General features: G+C 35.8%; 1 protein-coding gene across 1 annotated transcript; it reads right to left on the bottom strand.

Moving 5' to 3' along the window:
• Window positions 1–12,753: 12,753 nt before the first annotated feature.
• LOC138137010 (uncharacterized) lies at window positions 12,754–22,903 on the bottom strand. Its single transcript, XM_069056312.1, has 3 exons — window positions 22,871–22,903; window positions 18,101–18,224; window positions 12,754–13,286 (listed from the first exon to the last, which is right to left on the bottom strand). Exons 1-3 carry the CDS (start codon window positions 22,901–22,903, stop codon window positions 12,754–12,756), a joined length of 690 nt encoding a protein of 229 aa, XP_068912413.1.
• Between the last annotated feature and the right edge of the window lie 371 nt (window positions 22,904–23,274).

A 23,274-nucleotide genomic window follows, 5' to 3' on the forward strand; every position in this document is an offset into this window, starting at 1 on the left:
TTTTGAAGTTTAAATTTGCCCGTCAAAACTGACAACTGAAAATGTAATGCTACCAACTCCACTGAAATTTTCATCAGGATGTCATTGTTGCCAACAGCTTCAGTCCTTGTTGATCACTCTGTAAAATTGACGATATTTACAATGTTCTAAAAAAACCTAATCTAAATAATTATCATCTGTTATATTTTCTCCAAATTTTCAAAGTTTGGTTTGTCCGGACACAAAAGAGCGAATAGTTTACTAACAGTAGAAGTTAGACCCATTAAATATGTGGTATCTTCCTCTTTGTTTTGACGAAAGCTTTCCAAAAACAGGTGCACACGAGTTCCTGTCAGCATAATATTTTATACCTGGGCTTGGACATAGGCCCTTTAATCCTGCACATTTATTAGCTGACTTAGCAAAGATACGAAAAATCTGACACTGTCAAAGTCACAGCCGCCCCTTATCTAAGTATACAGGGTGTCTCAAAAATGGCGCCCAATCTCCTAAGGGTCTTAAAGAATAGAAGTCTGGGAAGGTAAATCTCAATACAAAATTTGATCGGACCAACAGATTTTGTATAACTTGCTCTTAAATATGATAATTTCAAAGAGATGTATCTCCTTTATTACCAAATTTTACAGCTGAATTATAAATTACTTTACAATGTTACTTTTTCCAAGACCCCTTTAGGTAGTGGAACAACACCCAAGTAATTCTTTTTAGAGTAATGACCTAGCAAAATACGCTAAAATAACAGTGGCAACATTGACCTCAAAGGAGAATTGGTTTAGTTGATTGTGCATACCAACCGATGTTGCCAAATTTGCTTATTTTAAAATGTGTATAACTTAGAAAATAGTCAAAGGAAAAAAAATTCGCAACGAAATTGAACTCAACTCTTCAAATAATTTAACCCCTCAAGAGATTGGGCGCCATTTTTGAGACATCCTGTATAATTGTTGATCACAGGGTATTTGTAACTTTTTAAAATTTTAAACATTTTTTTGGTCCACGTAATGGTAAACAACAATGGTACCGGGCAACGGCTAGAGGGGTAGGTAAGTAAGGGATTGACGGGAACTCGAGTTATGGATTATATCAGTTGATAATTACCTGACGGGAATTCTTGCATTACTTTATGACAAGAAATAAGTCAGACGGGAAATCGAGTGCGCCCCTAAAAACGCAAAAAAATACTGGGTGTTCCATTTAAAAAAATAAACTTTGTGTTGCCACCGACACACCAAACACCCTGTATAATCTAAAATATTTTTAAACCGTGCTCATAACTTGTATGTATAACATGAAATAATAATATTTTTCAAAGAACTTATATTAACTTAGTAAATCTACTTTTTAAGAAGAAGAAGAAGAACTTTATTATTATTGTCTCGATACAATATACTTTTTACAATATTTAGTTACCATTATTCATCTACAACTATGCTCTAAAATTGCATGTATCTGGATAATTGTCTTTTAAACTCACCTACATTGCCTAAAATTTTCAAATTCATCGGCAATTCATTGTATTCTTTCATTCCTTTGTAGAAAATTGAGTTCATTGTTCGGCTCAACATGACTTTAGTTATGTTTAAATCAAGCTTGTCTCTAGTTGAGTACCGATGAACTTGACAATTGAATTTAATAAGACATTTAAAATATGCCGGTAACATGTTATGTACCATCTTAAACATAAAAATCATTGACATATAATACAATCTTTGTTCCACTGACATCCACTGTAGAGTGCTGAGCATGAGTCGAATAGGTGTATATTTATTACATTTAAGTATTATTCTCATGCCTCTATTCTGTAATTTTTGTAATACACCAACTTTTGTTTTATCCATTAGATACAAAACAGAGGCACAAAAATCAAAGTGTGGTAAAATTATTGATTTATATATCACTAAACAAATATCTATATTTACAAAATTTGAGATTCTAGAGAAAAAATAAAGTTTTTTAGAAATTTTATCAACTATATATCTAAAATGACTATTAAACGATATCGTATTATCTATGACAAAACCCAGGTATTTGAATTCCTTAACAATTTCAATTTGTTGCTTATCAATAATAATATTAATTTGATTTATATTGATTTTTTTGTACCTGTTGTCTGTAGTTAAAATCATGGCTTTAGTTTTACTTACATTAAGTTTTAATTTATTAATTTCTAAGTATATTTTTACCTTTTCTAATATTTCGTTTATTCTTTTTATTCCCTGATCAATATTGTCACATATACACGCAATTAATGTATCATCTGCGAACAGATTTAGAAAATCACAAACTACATTTAAATGCATATCATTAATATATAATAGAAATAACAGCGGTCCCAAAACACTTCCTTGTGGAACACCAAGATTATTTGTTATGTTGGTTGACGTTGTCTCCCTTACTTTAACATTTTGTGTCCTACCACTAAGATATGACTTAAACCAACTCAACACACTACCCCCCAATCCTACGTCTTCTAATTTTTTTAGGAGTAAGTTTCTATCTATAGTTTCAAACGCTCGTTTTAGATCGAGAAACACAGCTATCACAATTTTATTGTCATCTATTGCTTTTTTAAATTTTGATAATGTTATCTGTAATGCCGTTTCACACGAATGATTTTTACGAAAACCAGATTGGTATATATAGAGCAAATTGTTATCATTAATATATTTACTTAGCTGGTGATAAACCACTTTCTCCAATATCTTTTCAATGATAGGTAGTGTATTAATCGGTCTAAACTCAGCTGCCAAAATTGTATTATTAACTTTTGCAATGGGAATGATAGAACTTCTTTTTAAATCATTGGGAAAATCTCCGTATCTGAGAGAGGTATTTATTAGATTAAGAATAACATGCCCTATCACCTTATAACTACTTTTAATAATTTTAGCATTAAGTATTTCATTTAAATTACTGTTATTATTTAATCCTTTGATTATGTTACCAAGGTCCTGCAAACTAATGAGGGAAAATTCATGAAAATGACATTGAGCTCGGACCGTTTTTAATGAAGAAATATCTTGTTTACATTTTATACTCCGATTCAACTCTAAAATACTCGTTACAAAATATGTATTAAAATTATTAGCTATTGCTATGTCATCGGTGTACGTTTCAATCTTGTCATTCCTTTCAAATCTAACATTATTTGGGAGATAATCATTATCTTTATTAATTATTTTCTTTAATGTTTTCCACATCATCCTGGAATCGTTTCTATGTTTATTTATATTGGACGTATAATAATGTCGTTTCTTAATTTTTAGCAGGTTTACAACTTTGTTTCGATACTGTTTATATTGTTTCCAATATTGACTAGCCTCATCACCTACTGTAATCTTAAATTTTTTATAAGCAACATCTCTAGCTTTAGATAAATTTTTAACCTCCCCATCGTACCATGGTACTGCTCTGTTTTTTATTTTTATTTTTTGTAAAGGTGCTACGTTGTTTATAATTCTCTTACATGTATAGACTAACTCTTCCAAAATCTCATTTACATTACTAGAATCAAGATTCCAAAACTGACTGCTTAACTGGTTATTCATTTTCGTCAAATTAAAAGTGTTTAATTTTCTATATATCCTGTATTCACTCCAATTATTATCATATTGACTTTGATTACATATGTTTACAGTAATAATATTATGATCAGTGATTTTTGGTATGTCATGTACTTCTACTTTTAACATTTTTTCGACATTTGTCAACACAAAATCAATTAAATTGGATGAAGTTATCGTAGTGCGTGTACATTTATCAACCAGCTGTTTTATACCATATATCCTAACAATACTTTTAAATTTATTACAGTAGAAGCTATTCTTTAAAAAACTTATATTAAAATCTCCTATTAAAATAAATCTTTGATTTTCTCCACTTAATTGATCACACCAACCCTCAAAATCTTCCAAAAATTTAGCATCCGACCCACTTGGAGAGTGGTACAAGCAACCAATTAGCCACTTTCCCGACGGTAGAAATACCATAACAATTTTGCACCAGTAATTATTATCTAATACCAAAGTTTTATAATGCGAGAAAGATATTGTTCTCTTTATATAAAGCCCAACTCCACCGCTCCATTTGCTATTGGAGTCACATCGCACTGCACAATAATTTTGAATAAAGAGTTCACTGTTGCGGACATCTACTGTAGTTCTTGTTTCACTAAATAGTAAAATAGCTGGGTTGTAATGAATTAGCTGTTCATTTATTTGATCCATATGACCTTGGAGACTCTGAATATTAGTATATAGCATATCGGTGTTGTAAAGTATATTAGGTGACGTTTCTAGTTTTTTATTGGCTGGTGGTCTGTGGTGGATACTATGGTGGGTCTACCATTTATGTACTTGATACCTTTATTCATATCACCGTTGTCTTGCATGGCCTGTAGTTTCCCTTTTAATTTTTTATAATAATCAATTTGCATTTTAGTTTGATCATTAAATATCCGTAGCCTGGGAACCTTAATTTTGTTCTTATTTTTTAGTATCGTGATGGCATCGTCCTCCGTTTCAAAGATAATTTTTATAAGACGGTTATTCTCTTTGTTAAATTTTCCTAGACGAAAAACCTTGATCCTGTCCATTGTAATCCCTATAGGTGAAAGTATTTTTATTACCGTGTTTTTATCATCAATTTTTCTTTCATGTCCATTCACTTTTTCCGACTCTTTAATGTTGGCTATGATAACGTTTTTACGTCGCTTGCTTCTTTCCTCAATCTCGTTTATAATATCATGATTATTTTCCATATCCTTGCTCGGATTATTCTGACGTGTCAATGATGATCCTTGCAACTTCAACACTTCTTTCTTTATTTCCGAGACTGCTTTTATTAATACAGGTACTTCACCAAGGCCATTTTTACATGCTTCACACAAAAACAGCAGTTTTCTAATTTTTAGTTGCATACATCTCATTTCCGTTGCTGATAATTCAGAACATCCTTCACACAGGAAGCGTTTACAACTATCACAGTGTAACATTTCATCTTTACTAGATTTAGAGCACTTTGAACAATCACTCATCTTAACGCCGTCACTCGCCGAGCGCTACTATAAGTATGTACTTTGCCAAACCGTTGGGACACCCGGTATATAACAAGTTATGAAAAAAGAATATAATTATAATAATAATCATTTATTTGCCAAACAGAATCATATTCCAATTACAGGACAAAAAGAAAAAGAAATTCGAACTTATCTAAATCTAAATCTAATTCTAAATAATTAGCTCTTCAAGAATGAAAGGCACGAAGAGAAGTTCATTACTTACTGGAATGACAAGCTTGATTTAAGATCGACAATTAGTGTGTTTTCTAAACTAAATATTATATCACTATATGAATCAATAAAAAGATCAGAAGTTGCGTTAATTTTGTTTCCCACAGCCTGTAGTTTAACAATTGGTGAATTTAACACGAGATTTGTTTTGGCTTTTAGATACAAAAATAGTGATACCTTGAATTATACGTTGGTACATAAAGACGCAGACATGATAATAGCTCACTACAGTCAATATTGCCTCTCAGTATATTGAGTAAAAATTTAGTAAAGTTAATATTACGTCTGTATTCTAAGAGATCAAGTCCACAGATATTTAAGAGTACAGTATGGTTGTAAACTCTTGCAGGAAAATGACCGTAAACAGTACTGAATATATATTTTGCGGCTTTTCGTTGAACCTTCTCAATACGTATTCTCTAGTAATTATAGAATGGTGACCATATAAGGATGCAGTACTCTAGTTTTGATTTGATATAAGCGATGTACAAGCGCACTAGAACTTCCGAGGATCGAAGACAAAGCTTAGATCTAATAATGAAACCCAACATTTTCATAGATGAATTGATGATCAAGTTTATGTGTTCCTTGAAGTTAAGCCTTTCGTCAAATGTCACTCCGAGATCTTTTTGCTGGCTCTTTTTCAACAAAATGGTATTTTGAATTTTGTAATCATAAGCTATTCTTTGTTTTTTTCCTTGAGAATGTCATAATGCTGCATTTCGCAATGTTTAGTTGCAGATCATTCTCAGCACACCATTCGCTGATGACATCGAGATCCTTTTGTAAAGATTGACAGTCGTCGGCAAACAATAGGAAGTTACAATTTATGTGGTAAGAAAGGTCATTAATATACATTAAGAAGAGAAAAGGCCCAAGTACTGACACCTGCGGGACCCCGGAGGTCTGTGAATAACTATGAGAAGTGTAGCCATTGTAGACAACCGCTTGTGTTCTGCCTGTGAGGTACGATTGGAAGAGCGTCAACAGCTTTTGACTGAAACCGTAGGCATCCAGCTTGTTAAGTAATACATTGTGATTAATTTTGTCAAGGGCCTTAGAAAAATCTGTATAAATGCAGTCTACTTGAACATTTTTATCCAAGACCTCAGCCACAAATTGGGTGGTGTTTGTCGATCGCCCTGAAATGAAGCCATATTGTCTTTCGGTTATTAGCTGCTTCAGGGTTGGGATAAGTATGTTGTATAGTGCAGTTTCGAAGATCTTTGAAACGACAGACAGAAGGGCTATCGGCCTATAATTGGATGTATCTAATGCTAATGTCACCGTACTTGAAAATTGGAGTTATTTTAGAGAATTTCCATCGAGAGGGAAAAATACCCGATTTTACGCTAAGGTTGAATAAGAAAGTCAAAGGCTCAATTAAAGCTGCGGAACAGTCCTTCACAATAAAGGCGGTAATCTGATCAAAGCCGGCAGACGATGTGAGTTTTAGGCTGGTTCAATGTCAGCAATCGTTAACTGAGGAATATCGATTTGACTATACCCGGTATGATGCAAGTGATGAATATTTGGATTGCCCACGTCTCGGTGGGGGTTGAATACACTTTCAAAGTATTTGGTATAATTATCCACAATTTCGTTCGGTTTGGTATAAATTAAATGATTGAATGTCATTGAACCCGGAATTCGGGACTGGTTTTTCTCATCTCTAACAAATGTCCAAAGGTGTTTGTAATTATATTTTTGTGCTGCCGTAGTTGCAATTGGCATTTTAAGTGGACGATTAGCGTGCGGCAAAGGAAATGAGAAAACTCTAGTGCTGCAATGAACAAACAAGAAATCTAAGGCAAGAAAAAATAAACTAATTGTGGCAAATCAAGTATTACTGAAAGACAATTATGTCTCTAATGTTATAAAACAAAAGGTGAAATTGAATGTGTGAGGACAAAAAATAATGAAGGTATTTTATAAGGTCTCATCTTTATCGAAAAAGATGAAATTGGTTTTGATTTGGCTTCAAATTGAAATTTTGTCACAAAAAAAAGTTTGCGGTCAACGAAAAAATTTTGTAATCAACTCGTTTGTTAATGGGCGACTAATAACACAGGTCTACAAAACAAAACTTTTTAATCGATGTTTTGATTTTGATAACTGATTTTGTATAACATTGGAGCCCTGATTACAAAAATATAATTCATTTTTTTGTATCACGTCAGGTTTTTTCACAATTAACAGAAAAAAAATTAAGCAATTTATTTAGGAAAATAAGATGTTTATAATAATTCTGGGTAAAAAATCTAACTAAATTTTTTATTCCTTATGAGAATGGCGTCTTTGACGCTTTGTGAGGAAACTTCTTTTAATTGATTGTCTGCTGTATGTTTTTTTTGGGTACATCGTGCTGTAACATCCAGCAAAAGTCTACCATTATTCACACCCTCTATCTTCCTTGATATCACCTCTCCATTTGTTTTATATCTTGGTCAAAACGTTCCCCTTGTTCCTTGCTGACAGCACCAAGATTTGTAAGAAAAAGATTTAAGTGCGAAGATAGAAAATGCACTTTCAAACTCATATGACATCCCAAGATGTGAAAATTTTTAAACATGATTCTTACAATATTTTCGTAGTCTTCATCTGTGATTTCCAAGCAATTTTTCTATGACGTTCTTAAATGCCGTTCAGGCATTCCTTTCAACAACATTCATAGAATTTTGAAAATCATTACCTTTGCACAAAGATCTTATTTGAGGTCCTAACCTCTTTTAATTTGTCATTGGAGAGATCTGGTAACTGTACATTAATACTTGAAACATTGTCCATTTTTATCAAGAGCCTTTCCAAATTGCTTCATCAGAGTTTGATGTGCTTTGGTGGTACCTAATCCTACTTTTTTAGGATATAACTAAATTATTTTTTATTATTGCTTCCCGGTACAAGTCTAGTTCTTAAAGGCCACTTCTTTTGAGTCCAATGCTTGTCTCGTGCCCGGCTGTCCCACTCACAAATAAAACAAGGAAATTTCGAATATCCATATTGTTGTCCGATATTACAATATCGAAATTTTGAAATAATTCATTCATTCTAGGTGAACATTCCAATTTTAAGAAAAAACGATTTGTGAAAAAACTAGACGTGATAGCGCAAAACCAAGATCATTTTCGTAATCAGGGGGTCGAAATTGTTCAAAAACTGTCAATTTTATGCAAACATCGAAATCAGTGCAGACTTGTGTAATCTCATCTATTAAAGGCACTCACTCGCTACACTCGTTCGTGCTTTAAACAGTTTCTCATGTATAATTTTTGGTATGTTGCCGATGTATTTTATGGCGAGATTTTCACATTTAGAAAGCCGCTGATTCAGTTCAGCACGGAGGTGTTTCATAGTTATTTTCATATGAATAGCGCTGTCAGATCACTTTTTAGATATGAGGCCGAAATTTGAAGCACGAGGCGTCAGCCAGGTGCTGCAAAACAGGCGGAATACCTGAAAACTGACAGCGCACGAATATTGAATAACATTTTTCGTGTTCGTTTAGGCAAAATCTTAAAAAACATCAATTTATTGTACATTTTGAGGTTATCTTTGACAGATTCCAAGTTAGGTATATAATCGGGAAAATTTATATACAGGGTGTCCCAGAAAAAGTGTAGGAGCCGAGGACTGCAGATTCTTCTGCGAAGTATAATGGCGTATTTGAAAGAAAATAATTTCGATCTCAAATAGAATTTAAATGATTAACATTTTAAATTGGCTAATCGTGAGGGATTTTCTAATTAATTTCTTAGGTATAAGTTACGTTGCCAAGTTAAATGCAAAAATTGAAAGTTTGGGTTTCTTTGAAAAAATATCTGGTCAACTAGTCAAGGGTCAGTGTCACATAAATTGTCACGAGAAACGTCACTTGTATTTGTCCGTTATTATTTAGAGTGTTTTTTCCATTCTCGTGGTCTAAATAGTGTTGGTGAAAATGTTTGCTCCTGATGAATACCTTGAAATGGTAATTATGTACGGCGAATGCAATAGAAATGCCAATGAGGCAACGAGGCAGTATGCCATACGATTTCCCCAACGGAATCACCCTTCGTCAAATGCATTTCTGCGTTTGATCGCTCGTGCTGGAACAACTGGGTCTCTAATGCCGCAAAAAAATGGTCTTGTTGGCGTGCCACGTACAGCAAGAACACCTGAAGTGGAAGAAATGGCGCTAGATGCTTTTTTACAAGAACCCACAACCAGTATTCGCACGATTTCGAGACTTTATGGCGTATCCAAAAGTTTAGTTCAAAGGGTACTGAAGGAAAACCATCAACACCCATATCATTATACACAGGTACAACACTTGCAACCACAAGATTATCCTGCAAGAGTGGAATTTTGCCAGTGGTTATTGCGTCAACATGCTGACAACCCAAACTTTTTAGACAGAGTAATTTTTACTGACGAATCATGTTTTACGCGCAATGGAGTTTTCAACAGTCGTAACTATCATGTGTGGGCTGGGGAAAACCCTAATGCTACGAGGCCAAGGGCTTTTCAACATAGGTTTAGCATAAATTTATGGGCTGGCATCTTAGGAGATCGTATAGTAAGAATAAATTGTAAGAATGTCATTTACGTATGGTAAAATAAATTGATTTCTAGATAGGACCTGTGGAACTGCCACGTATACTTAATGCGGAAAATTATGCTGAATTACAATTACATAATTTGGAAGATCTGCTAGATAATGTCCCCCTTCAGCATTTGCCACAGTGGTTCCAACACGATGGTGCTCCGGCACATTTTGCAAGAAATGTGAGAGATATTTTACATCACATGTACCCCAATCAATGGATAGGACGAGGAGGCCCTATTCATTGGCCAGCGAGATCTCCGGACTTAACGCCTCTTGATTTCTTTTTATGGGGTCATATGCAAAATTACATTTATTCCGAGCCAATCGCACGATTACACCAGAAATGTTACAGAATACAAGAAGGAGTTTAATTAGAAGAGCCAATCTTTGTATAGAAATGCATGGTGGTCATTTTGAACAACTCCTTTAACGTTTATTTATTGTTCTGTTGGTTTTATTTTATTTGTTTTCAGTTCTCTTTTTTTGATTTATTCGAGCTATTAATAAAAAGTTCTTTGTTGCTTATGTTAAAAAATATTGTTAGTTTATTTTCCCAAAAGACACTAAATTCGTCCTCATTGCTTAAAAATTTTCCACATAACATTGTTACAATTAGAGTTATTGTGATGTAACTTCGGAAGCTCAGTATGTATATGTTCAATGGATGTTTTCTAATACTAATCTTCTCATTGTTATTTTTATTGGGGGCCATAACCTTACCAAACTGGGAAAACTATACCATCGTGTCATTAAGACATAATAACTACACTATAGGTACTACATTGAAAGGGCCATTAGGAAAAATAAATAACTCAAATAGTTTCATAAGATTCTTCTCCAAGATGCAAACCTACTTCTTCACCCTCTTTCGTTTCAATTTTCAATAGTTATTAAAGTCATTTTGCAGAAGTTGTGTCCAAACTTTCCAACATATTGCATTACTTTTAAATGTGTTGCTTGAACAATTTGCATACTTCGTAGCCACTCGTAGCATACACGCTTTCCTTTTAGAGACGAAATTTTGAATTGAAATTGACTTGTCAAATGTCATGAATGACGTTACTAATTTACAATAGACCAGATGAATATTCATGGCTTTGCATCACCCTATTCTTCTTCTGTTTCCTAGCGATCAAAAAATAGGTAGCAGCAAGGTATGAGCGAGGCTTTCATAATTGGTCAGTTTCAAGCCTTTATAACTCAAACGTTTTTGGACCCTAAACATTTTTTCTTTCAATATTAGTATTAGCTAACGTAGCAGAAAATGTGGTTAACAGCTCCTACACTTTTTCTGGGACACCCTGTATTTAGTTATATACCACTTTCCCGGTTATGTATCTCAGGAAACGAACACAAAAAATAATTTCTTTAATACGGAGTCTGGTCGTCAGTACCATTCGAGCCATGTCCACATTCTTTACCTTTAATTTCAAAAGACGGGGATGGTTGGGAACTTTCTTACCGAGGCGAGTGACATTTTCCGGTGATACGATGGCAGATGGGTCAATACACTCACGGATATTATTAGCCACGGTGACATCTTGATCATTTGAGGTCTCAGGAACATTGGTAAGAATTATATTCGCTGCGCGCAGGGATCTCTCGGCTGACTCCCGTATTATTTCCTCTTTTTGATCCTTAGAAATTATAGGCGATTTTATAGCAGTCTCTATTGCAGAGAGACGTTAGTTCAAACTTAATTGGAGGGATTCTATGTTCAGCTTTAGGTCTCGAACTGACGAGAGACCTGATTTGCAGAACTTACATAAGATAGTTATCTGTGTAGATTGCGATCGCCGTAGCAAGTTAATGTCGTCATCAGTGAGATCAGTGCATCAGTAGTGCATTTGCATTTTACAACAATCGCACACGGCCTGTCATTAGCATTTGTTTTAAGAGCACATTGGCAGCACTTATCAGCCATTTTGCATCGGTGCTATAGAATCTGGTGGAGGTGCCGGACCGGAGACTTCAATAGTAGATTAGAACGATAGAATGTGGAAATGGTGGAGGTGCCAGGCAAAACACCTCTTGTCGCCTGCTAAGATGATGATGTGGTCGACTAAAAATGCTGTTGTGGCGTGAGTTTTTGATTTATTTCACTCCGGTTTCAACACCGGGGGCTGTCTAGGTGTCAGTGGGGCCCTAGGGGGCTTGTCTTCATGCGGCTTGATTATATGGAGACGAGCACTCGACTAACGTGCATTGGATTATGTAAAATACACACACAATACTTGAAAGATATTATATCTTTGTCAGCGGGTGAAGCAGGTCAGCAGGCACTAAGAGCTTTAACAAAACTGTGTAATTTTTTATTGCCTGGCCAACTTCCTTCAGAAATTTGTCATTTGTTATACGGTGCGTCTTCTTTATGTGCCCTTCATAAGAAATATGGAGGAATTAGACCGATCGCTATCTGAACGATTAATCACTGTTGGGTGGTGATATTAGCCGTTCAAATGATATAGTCGTCTTTGTATAACTACTTAAAAACTTTATTGTATGACAAAATGTTGATGTACAAGTGTTAAGTACCAAGGATAGTGGTAGACTCTGGTTTTTACCGCTATATCTCGACTTAAATAAGAGTGGGTGATTTCACCCCTCTCACAAAGAAAGTAGGCAGGACTACCTGCTACAGTACCTCTTTCTAACAATAACATTCAAAATTACATTATTTTGTACATATACCGCCCCCCTTGAAGGCACGGACTTCAAAAATATTGGAATTAGCAAAGATCGAACATGGTTATTAGAAAAAGGATTGTTACATAATAAACATGACAAAAAACATTAAAAAATACAAACATTGAAGTCAATTGTAAAAAAAAGGGTTAATGCATAATTATAACAAATATTTACACGATACAAACATAGTCTATTCATTCGCTGGCAGAACGCACACCTTTCGCGTGGCTCTTTTGAAGATGCCATTGACAGTCTTTACGGACACTACGCGCACAACACCGTCACTTCCGGGATGAAGTTCTACGATGCGTCCCAATTTCCATTGTAGTGGCGGCGTGTTGTCCTCAACTAGAATCACCATGGAACCAACTTCCAAGGCGGGGGTAGACGGTCTGGAACCGGAACCACGGAGCTGCTTGGAACGATTGATGTTTTGAACAAGGTACTCCCTTTGCCAGCGGTGCCAAAAGTGCTGCCTCATCTGTTCCACTCTTTGCCATTGCGTCAATCGGTTGATCCTCGTCGTCGTAAGATCTCTTTCGCTTATAGAAGTTAATGGCTCTCCGATGAGGAAGTGACCAGGGGTTATGGGATTAAGGTCATTAGGATCGTTACTCAAGGGACACAAAGGTCTGGAGTTTAGGACTGCTTCAATTCTTGTTAACAGGGTATACAATTCTTCGTAGGAAAGCACGACTTCTCCAATTGTTCTCTTTAAATGACCTTTAATGGATTTTACGTTTATTTCCCAAATACCGCCCATGTGCGGGGATCTGGGGGGAATGAAATGCCACGAGATACCCTTATTAGCCAGATTTTCTGTAATTTGACTAAATGAAGCTGACTTTAGAAATGTTCTTAGTTCCAGTAATTCTCTATTGGCGCCAACGAAATTTGTAGCATTGTCCGAATAAAGATGGTACACATGACCACGTCTTGATATGAAGCGTTTTAGCGCATTCAAAAAGGTTTGAGTCGTTAAGTCACCAACTAGTTCTAAATGAACGGCTTTAGTTGAAAAACAGACAAAGACGCAAATATATGCCTTCACAGTACGCTTACTGCGACCACGACATTCCTTGATGTAAATAGGCCCGGCATAATCTACGCCACTGATTGAAAATGGTCTGGTTGGTTCGACACGGGATTTGGGCAAATTACCCATAATAGGATACATAACGCTTGGTTTGACTTTAAAACATTGCAAACACTGGTGCAAAATCTTGCGTACCACACTGCGTGGAGAAATTATCCAAAAATTTTGACGTAACGCGGCTAAAGTTCCCTGAACACCAGCGTGCAGTTGCTCAATGTGCACGTGTTTGACTAATGCCTCAATCAAATGGTGATCGTTTGGTAGCACGATGGGATGTTTGACATCGTAAGTTAAGGATGAGTTTTGCAACCTACCTCCCGCGCGAATTAAATTATCATTCTTGTCGAGAAAAATATTTAAGCACAGTAAACGTGATTTCTTGTTAATCGGTTTGTTTTGTTTAAGGCAAGCTAATTCATCGTTGAATGCAACTTCTTGAATTAAACGCATGATGGCCTTCATGGAATCTTTTAATTCTTCACATGTTAAAGAACTAGAGATTTGCCTTTGGTTTGGCTTCCTACAATTGTTGATGAACCGTAATACCCATGACATTACGCGTTCAGTTTTTTTGTAATTTGAAAATTTTGTAAGAAGCGGTAGTTGTCTTTCGCGAGAATGAATATTGGTCAGAGTGACAGTTCGCCGTTCTGGAATTTCAATATCCGAAAGATTTACGTTAGATACGGGCCAAGTGTCGTTGTTTTCTGACAGCCAATCAGGACCGTTCCACCACAGTTTATTAGTTTTGAGTTGACCAGGTAAAGCACCTCGGCTTAGTACATCCGCAGGGTTACTTTCGCTTTTGACATGATACCAATCTTTCGCATCCGTTAGCGTTTGAATTTCGGAAACTCGATTTCCTACAAATGTTTGTAAGTTTGAAGATGTAGCGTTTATCCATGCCAGAACGACTGTGGAATCTGTCCAGAGAAATTGCTGATCAATTTTGACATTTATCGTTCGTAAAACTGTATTAAATAATCGCGACAACGTTAAGGCGGCACACAGCTCCAAGCGTGGTAACGTAACAGCGCGAAGAGGAGCCACACGAGATTTAGCGCAAATTAAGTGAACTTGATGATTGCCACTATGATCAGTTGTTCTTAGATAGACAGCAGCGCCATATGCGATTTGCGATGCGTCACCAAAACCATGTAGTTGCACCTGTACGGGGCTTGATTTTATTATGTTTCTGGGAATTTCGATTTCGTTTAAGTGAGCGAGTTCTTGCAAGATCTTAACCCATGCACAATAAATAGTTTCAGGTAATGGATCGTCCCATCCAATTTTCAAACTCCAGCACTGTTGAAGGATTATTTTTGCTTTTACTACTACTGGCGCCACAAGACCCAATGGATCGAATACCTGGGCAGTTTTAGACAGGATTTCGCGTTTTGTTAGTCTTTTCGGAATGTCGCACTGTTTTACCTGATAGCGTAACGAATCGTGATTAGGATTCCAAAAAAGCCCTAACGTTTTAGTGTAAGCATCCTTATCGAAACTGACGTTGAGATTAGGCTCGTGACTATCTGGAATTAATGCAGGATGATTGGCGGCCCATTTACGTAATAAGAAACCACCATGAGCTAAAATTTGAATTATTTGATCTCGTAAAGTGATTAGGTTTTCAAGTGAGTCTCCTCCCGTCAGAAGATCGTCTACGTAAAAATCCTGTTGAATTGCTTTAGCGGCTTCCGGGTACTGATTTACGTTTTGAAGAGCTAGTTCTTTAAGACATCTTGTTGCTAGAAAACTGGCCGGTTTTGTACCGTAGGTTAGAGTGGTTAATCTATACGTTTTTAGCGGATCTTCGGTGTTCTCGCGCCAAACAATTCGTTGATAGTCACTGTGATCGGGATGTATTTCTATCATACGGTACATTTTAGCTATGTCCCCGTTTACGACGTATTTAAAAGTTCTGAATCTCAACAAAATTGCAAAAAGCTCTGGCTGGATTGTAGGTCCTGCCATAAGATTGTCATTTAGACTTAATGCATCAGCTGAGCGAAATGACGCGTTAAAAACAACTCTTAACTTGGTCGATGTAGAATCCTTGAGTACCGCGTGATGAGGCAAATATGTACAGTTCGGTTTATTTAATTCGCAACCCGGAACTTCCTCCATGTGACCCAAAGAGATGTAATCCCGCATGAATTGCACATAATCTGATTTTAGTGTAGGCCTTTTGTTTAGGTTTCGTTCCAGATTGTTAAAAAACTTTACAGCACTATCGCGGTTTGACTTGAGAATTGGAGGATCATTTTTTAATGGCAGTTTAACAAGAAACTTTCCGTTTGTTTGTCTGCACGTATTTTGAATAAAATGTTGCTCGCACATAATCTCTTCATTTGAAAAGCATTTTTGTTCGGAAGGGTTGCTGCATTGTTCTAGTTCGAAGAATTTCTGCACCTGGTTCTCTAAAATGTCGGTTACCGACGTTAGAGAAAGCGAGCAGGTGCTTGAGCTATTGTTATTGTTCATATTTAGTGACCCACCCGCAATGAAACCTAAATGGGTATTTTGCAGCATTAGTTTGTTATGGTTCTTCAGTGTTATTTCCTTGCGGTCTTGACATAAAAGGTTCCAAAACAAATCAGCCCCGATAAGTAAGTCTACTGGTGCAGTTTCTAAGAATTTCGGATCGGCTAGCTGTAATTCCTTTGGAATATTTATTGCAGACATGTTTATGGTCACCAGGGGAAGATTTCCGGTTATTTTTTCCAGAACAAAACAACTTAAGTTCGCCGAAAACTTATTGTACTGAGACTTGATGTTTACCTGGACGGCCTGTTTGATGTTCGTCGAAATTTGACCAATTCCGCCAACGGTTATATTTACGGCTTTCTGCTGTAGACGTAATTTTTTGGAAAATGATGACGTAATATAACTGTTCATGGACCCTGCATCCAGGAGAGCTCTACATTTATGTGACTTATTATTACGATCTTCTATGAGAACGATCGCGGTTGATAACAAAATAATTGATGATTGGGACCTCATAGAATGAGCGTTTAAACTTTCTACCTGTGCTGGTGTTTCATTGGTTTGCGTGATTTGTCTTTCTTTGTGAAGCAGCGTATTGTGGCTTTGATTGCATTTACGGCATTTGAATTTGGACTGACAGTTGTTAACAAAATGATTGGTTCTTAGACAATTAAGACATAACTTCAGGTTTCGAGCTTGAGCGTTTCTTTCCTCTACATTTAATTTTGTAAATTCATTGCACTGAAAGATTGTATGATCGTCATTTTTACAAAATGTACAATGTAGTTTGTTTGTGGCAACATAAGATGTAGTGCTTCGTTTTTGTGACATATTGTTTTTTGCATTATTGTGATTCGGATTGACGTTCGATTTGGGGTGCAATAGATTTAAGGATTCCAACAACTGACATTTCTTTTCTAAAAATTCGATCGTTTGACCGTAAGTTGGAACCTCGTCGGTTAATGTAGCCTGCCATTCTCTTGCAAGATTGTCGTCTAATTTGTCCACAATTATTACGACTAGAAGAGCGTGCCAAGTATCAATCGGTACTTCTAGCTGTCTTAACGCGGCAACATTTGAATTCAACGTATCTAAAAAACACCTAAGTGACGAATGCGAGGCTTTAATTACTTGGGGTGCCTTTGTGATGGCTATTATGTGATCGTGAACGATCAGCCGTTTGTTGCAGAACCGTTTCTTTAAGATATCCCACGCTACATTATAATTTTCTGATGACACCGTTAATGACTCGACTGCTCGCAAAGCTTCACCAGATAAACATGATCGCAAATATTGGAAACGTTGACAGTTGTTTAGCATGTTGTTTTCGTCTTCAATAATGGATTTAAATGAATTTTGAAATGACAACCATTCCTTATAGCAACCAGTGAAAGATTTTAAATTTAAAGTTGGCAGATTCAATTTGATTGATTGATCACGATTAGAGCAATGTGAATTAGCGCTGGAACAACTACCGTTAGGATTCGCTGTGGCCGCAGTGTGCGGTGGAGGCGTCGTTTGTCTAATTTTTGTTTGAATTGATGATAATACATCGAGATACTTTAAATCAATTTCGTCGCGGTCCTGAGTCTGTGTCTCAATCGCCTCTGATGAAAGATCGAGTGATTCAATTTCAGTCTGTACCTCGTCATATTCTTTGAATATTTGTTCGATGAATGTTTTTCTAGTTTCTAGTGGAGACACATCATTATCATTTGATTGAAAATTAGACACAAAGTTCTGAATACGCGTAATTCTAGCTTTTAATGAGGTTCTTTTCCTTTTTAGAGCCTCTAATTTGGCAATTGATTCATCTAATAAGGATGTCTCGGGCATAATGATTGATTTGATTTACGTGGTCGAGATGAAAATTTGCGAAATTAGGAACAATAGAAGAAGTCGTACGTAGTAATGCAGTTTGGAAGGGAAATTGAAAGGATTGAGAGCCACTAACCTTTGTTGATGTCTTGAGTGATGATCGCTTCGCTGCTACCCAATTCGGTGACTATTCGTGCTGCCCTTTTGCCCTTGCTGAAGGTGACGAAATCGTTGCTGCCCTCTGGGTGTCGAAACTGTTTCTTGAATTGTTGTTGTATTACACTTGTTATTACACTAGACGACCGTCGTGTGATATGGATTTAATCATCCGGCTCGAAGGACCAAAATTATGAACGATTAATGTCTGTTGGGTGGTGATATTAGCCGTTCAAATGATATAGTCGTCTTTGTATAACTACTTAAAAACTTTATTGTATGACAAAATGTTGATGTACAAGTGTTAAGTACCAAGGATAGTGGTAGACTCTGGTTTTTACCGCTATATCTCGACTTAAATAAGAGTGGGTGATTTCACCCCTCTCACAAAGAAAGTAGGCAGGACTACCTGCTACAGTACCTCTTTCTAACAATAACATTCAAAATTACATTATTTTGTACACTATCGGAAACTGTTTACGAAGTTGACTTCAAAGCTAGCCTGTTTTCAAAGTCGTACCTAATATTGTAAATTCATATTTATCTGCACACCAACTTGGAATGGCAACTAAACTAGGATGCGACGCAGCAATTCATACCACACAAAACCTTTGTGAATAACGACGAAAACCGTAGCAAAGTTCTTCTTAAATTCTTTCTTCTTAATTTAAAAAATTAAATTCTTCTTAAAAATTTCAAAAAGGCTTTTAACTCAGTTGAACGGGATTGTATTCTAAAAGAAGTGCAATGTCAACTCCACTTTCTTACTCTTAATCATTTAATTTCTTCTTCTGTTGGAGCCCAGCAAGGAGATCCTTGCGGGCCTATGATTTTTAGTCTTGCCATTCAACCAATTATTTTATCTTTGGATTCTCAACTGAATATTTGGTATTTAGCTGATCACCCAAAAGTAGTTTTGTCCGACTTTAAGAAAGTTATCAAATAATCCAGGAAAATTTGTCTTGAATTAAACTTTCACAAATGCGAGATCTCTTGTTGTACTGTCGAAAAAACTATACTTAATTACAGTTGAAAATCTTTTAAACAAAGCTAAACTTCTTAGCAGACACGTGGCTTATATATTAATCAAGAACTGTCTTTCATACCAAATTTTAATTTTTTATTAAGAACAACTTTATTTTGGAAATTTTCTAATTATGTTAATTCAATTGATTTTTCTTTAGAAAGAATACTTAATTTACGTTTAACTGATTTACAATAGATTAGATTAGATTAGATTTGGTGCACTGGGAAGTCGCCGCATTTCCGATATTTGCCTCCCTGCTTTCCTATCTTCAATTCATGGTGTTAAAAAGCTTGTTTCTCTATTATTAAATTCAAAGGATAATGAGCCTATTATTCACCATTATGATGAAGCTTTAGCAGTCTAGGATGTAGAAAATGAGAAGGAAAGACCAACAATCTCACAATTTCAGAAAAATTAGGATAATAATAATAATAATAAATTTATTTTATAATAATAATTTTATTATCCAACAGTAGGTACACACTACTAATTACAGGATAACAATTATTTAACTAAAATATAATTAACTCAGTCGAAATACAATAATAACAAATTAACAAAAAAGAAATAAGAGAGAAAAAAACAAAAATCTAATACTAAAGAAAGAAATTACTCATTCACGCCCAAAACTGACCAAATTTTCTAATACTTTATCTTTAATTTGTTTTAATGTGGAACAAAAAATGTCAACATTACAACAATAGGTATTCCACTTTGCGGCACATTTCAACTAGGGGTCCATTAGCACAGTGACGAGTATTGACACATGGCAAGTAAAATGTTAACGTACTCCTGCTGTTCAGTCTAGGAACATTAAAGTTCAAAGATGAAAGTAAATTTTCATCCGATATAGAATTGTTTATAATTTTACAAACAAAAATCATTTGACCTAGTGTACGGCGATCATTTATCGATATATAATCAAACTCATTTAATAAATTATTATAACAATATCCATGGGCCAAATACTCATGATGACGACGATAATACAATGTTTTAAGAAATTTTCTCTGAACAGCTTCAAGCATATGAATGTATTTTTGGTAGGTTGGACTCCATACAATGAAACAATACTCTAACTTGCTACGAATAAAAGCATTGTAAAAAGTTTTTAAAACAGTGTTCCGTGTAAGAAATCCTAAAAGGTTGTAACAATGATTTGTGATATATTCAATGTGGGCATTAAATGTCAACTTACAGTCAAAATACACACCAAGATCTTTAATTTTTTCACAACGTTCTAACAACTGACCATCTATGCTATAATTGTACAAGACAGGGTTAGCTTTACGAGAGAATGTCATGACTTTACATTTGTTAATATTCAAAGCTAACTTGTTATTCTTACACCAATTTTCAATACTTTCAATATTAAATTGTAAAGTGTCACAATCTGTGTAAGCATTAATAATATTAAATTTTTTTAAGTCATCCGCGTACAAAAGAGATTTTAAAGTAGTACAGCTCACAAGATCATTTATAAACATAAGAAATAGCAGCGGCCCAAGAACTGAACCCTGCGGTACCCCACTCGTTGAAATATACTCAACTGATCTGAAACCCTTATATTCAACATAATTACGTCTATCAGTGAGATATGATTTAATTAACAATACCAAATCATATGAGATTCCAAAGTTTTGCAGTTTACGCAAGATAATTGAATGATAATATCAATAGCAAACGAATAAATGTCAATAACTTAATTTTTTATTTACCTAGAGACTTGGTTCGTTTTAAGGCTTTGCAATGCAGAGAATCAGAATCTTGGTTACATGCAATACCTTCTCCTAATATTGGTAATCTTTTAGATAACACTTCCTTCTAAGTTTGTATTGGTTTAAGATTGGGTTGTAATCTTTGTACACCTCGTATTTGCAAATGCAATGCGAAAGTTGACGAAATTGGCATCCACGGTCTAGGTTGTTCAAAAAGCAGTGGTAGATTTTCCAGACACACTGAAATTAATTCTATTATCAACCGGTCTTTGACTTCTATTCATGTTAATTCAACTTTAGATCCAAACGGACTGTCTCGGGATGATAGAAAACGCCCAGATGGGATGACTTTAGTACTATGGATTAAAGGTCAACCTTTAGTTTGGGACGTAACTATTGTAGATACACTTGCAGACAGTTAGGTTTTGAAAACTTCTGAACTTTTAGGTTTTGCCGCTGAATGGCTTGCAAACGCAAACAGAGCAAATATAGTTTAATTATTTCTTCAAATTACGTATTTAAAGGTTTAGCCTTTGGAACCTTAGGCTAACCAACTTATTGCGGAATCAGGTGATTCAAAATCAAAGAAATTCCTTTTTGAGAGGATTTTCCTTGCCATTCAACGTGGAAACGCTGCAAGCATTCGGGGCACTTTTCCAAATTCCGCATTATTATCGGAAATTTTTGTATTGTAAAACAAAATTGCAAAACGGCCACAGGAGCCAACCAAACGAAGAAGACTCAAGGCTGAGCGCAGAAACTTGGACATCCTCCAAAAATGAAATGTAATAAATGAAATTATAATAAAGCCCTTTCAATTCAATTCAATTCAGGGACGCGAGGGTCGCTGGTTCGATTCCGACTGTGCAACAAATTTTTTACTTTTTAAAAATGATTTAAATTTGTCGGCATGAAAAATTTTGTGGATTACCTACACGTCCAGAAAACGTTTTGCGAGTGCTCGTGTTGCTCCGCCGCGGCTAGCGCCTTGGCTACGCAATACCCACTCACACTCGCAAAATATCATTTTCTGAACAAGTAATCCAAATAACTATTGCAGGGCTAGTTACAAGACCGATTCTAAGGATTCGGGGGCCGGGAAAACCACAGGAGTTAACAATTCATTTAACTGAATATAAAGAGGTATAAATTAGCACAACATTTTTTTACCTGTCGTTTTGTTTTAATTAATATCTCCTAACAGGGTTATCATAGAATTCTAAAAAAATGTGCATACAATGAGAGTGTACCACACATTAAATTTACCACAAAAAATTTCAAATTATTCTTTAGTTTCTGTTTTATACGAGTGACCTGTTTTAGCTGACTCAGGGCCCGATTTCAAGTCATGGTGGCAAATAGGTGGTTCAGCGCAAATGTGTAGCTGTCTTTGTCCTAGACATTAATTACCAATATGAGTCATCTTTCTCTCTTGCGTTGTTACCATGACAACAACAAGTGCGATCGTCGCAGGTCAACTTGAAATCGGCCTCTCAGGCTGTATATTACAACTGATTATGCAACACTTTTTGTTCACTTCAAAATCGCTAAGAGCAGTAAAGCATCGGCGGTGAAATCTTGCACCGAATATTACGATTACGTTGTTTGCACGTTTTTCGAAGTGTGCCAAGTTGACGGTCTGTTGGAGCTGACTGTAGTAGTTAGCATTTTGCCTGAATACAGAAGTAGAGATATAGTTAGAAGGTTGTATCAGGCAGTTATTGACCTAGGGAGAGTGTTGGCGAAAAGAGTGGTCGCTGCGTGTACCGTTGAGAAGGCTTGACAGGTGCGTGAAGATCAGGCCTTCTGGCTTGTTGCCACACTAGATTGTGACAAGTTTAAATGCGAAAAGAAAAATGTTTGTCAAAATGCCGTATTTTACTTAAATCGAGCTTTTAATGACTCTCGCTCATCGGCCTTAAGTCTAAACAAAAAGGCATTTATGCTAAAATCCCGGTTTTTTATAATTACAAATTTTCGGTTGCACAAAAAATGTTGTGTATACCTTGGCCTCGAAATCCTTTAACATCCTCGACATTATCTTGCCTCGCCCGCCAGCATCCTCGATGACAATTTTTCTCTTCACTTCACAATATAGAACGACTGTCAATTCAATGCAAATTCAGTAAGCTGTTTAGAGATAATTCGCTCCATGAGCTTGCAACATATGGATGTCAGTCAAACTTATAGGACGGTAATTAGACGCCAAAGTTTTGTCTCCTTTCTTGTAGATACGGGTTACTAGAGCTTTTAGCCACCCTGAAGGTAAAGACGAAGACTGGAAAGAGAGTTTGAAAATGTGGAGCAGAGGTTGAACTAAGGCATCAGCACAAAATTTGAGTGTCTTTGCGGTTATATTGTCAGGGACAGGAGCACTGTTTACATTAATGCGGTACATTTCTCCAAGTA

The sequence above is a fragment of the Tenebrio molitor genome, chromosome 8, assembly GCF_963966145.1.
Source record: "Tenebrio molitor chromosome 8, icTenMoli1.1, whole genome shotgun sequence".
NCBI classification, from domain to species: Eukaryota; Metazoa; Arthropoda; class Insecta; order Coleoptera; family Tenebrionidae; genus Tenebrio; species Tenebrio molitor.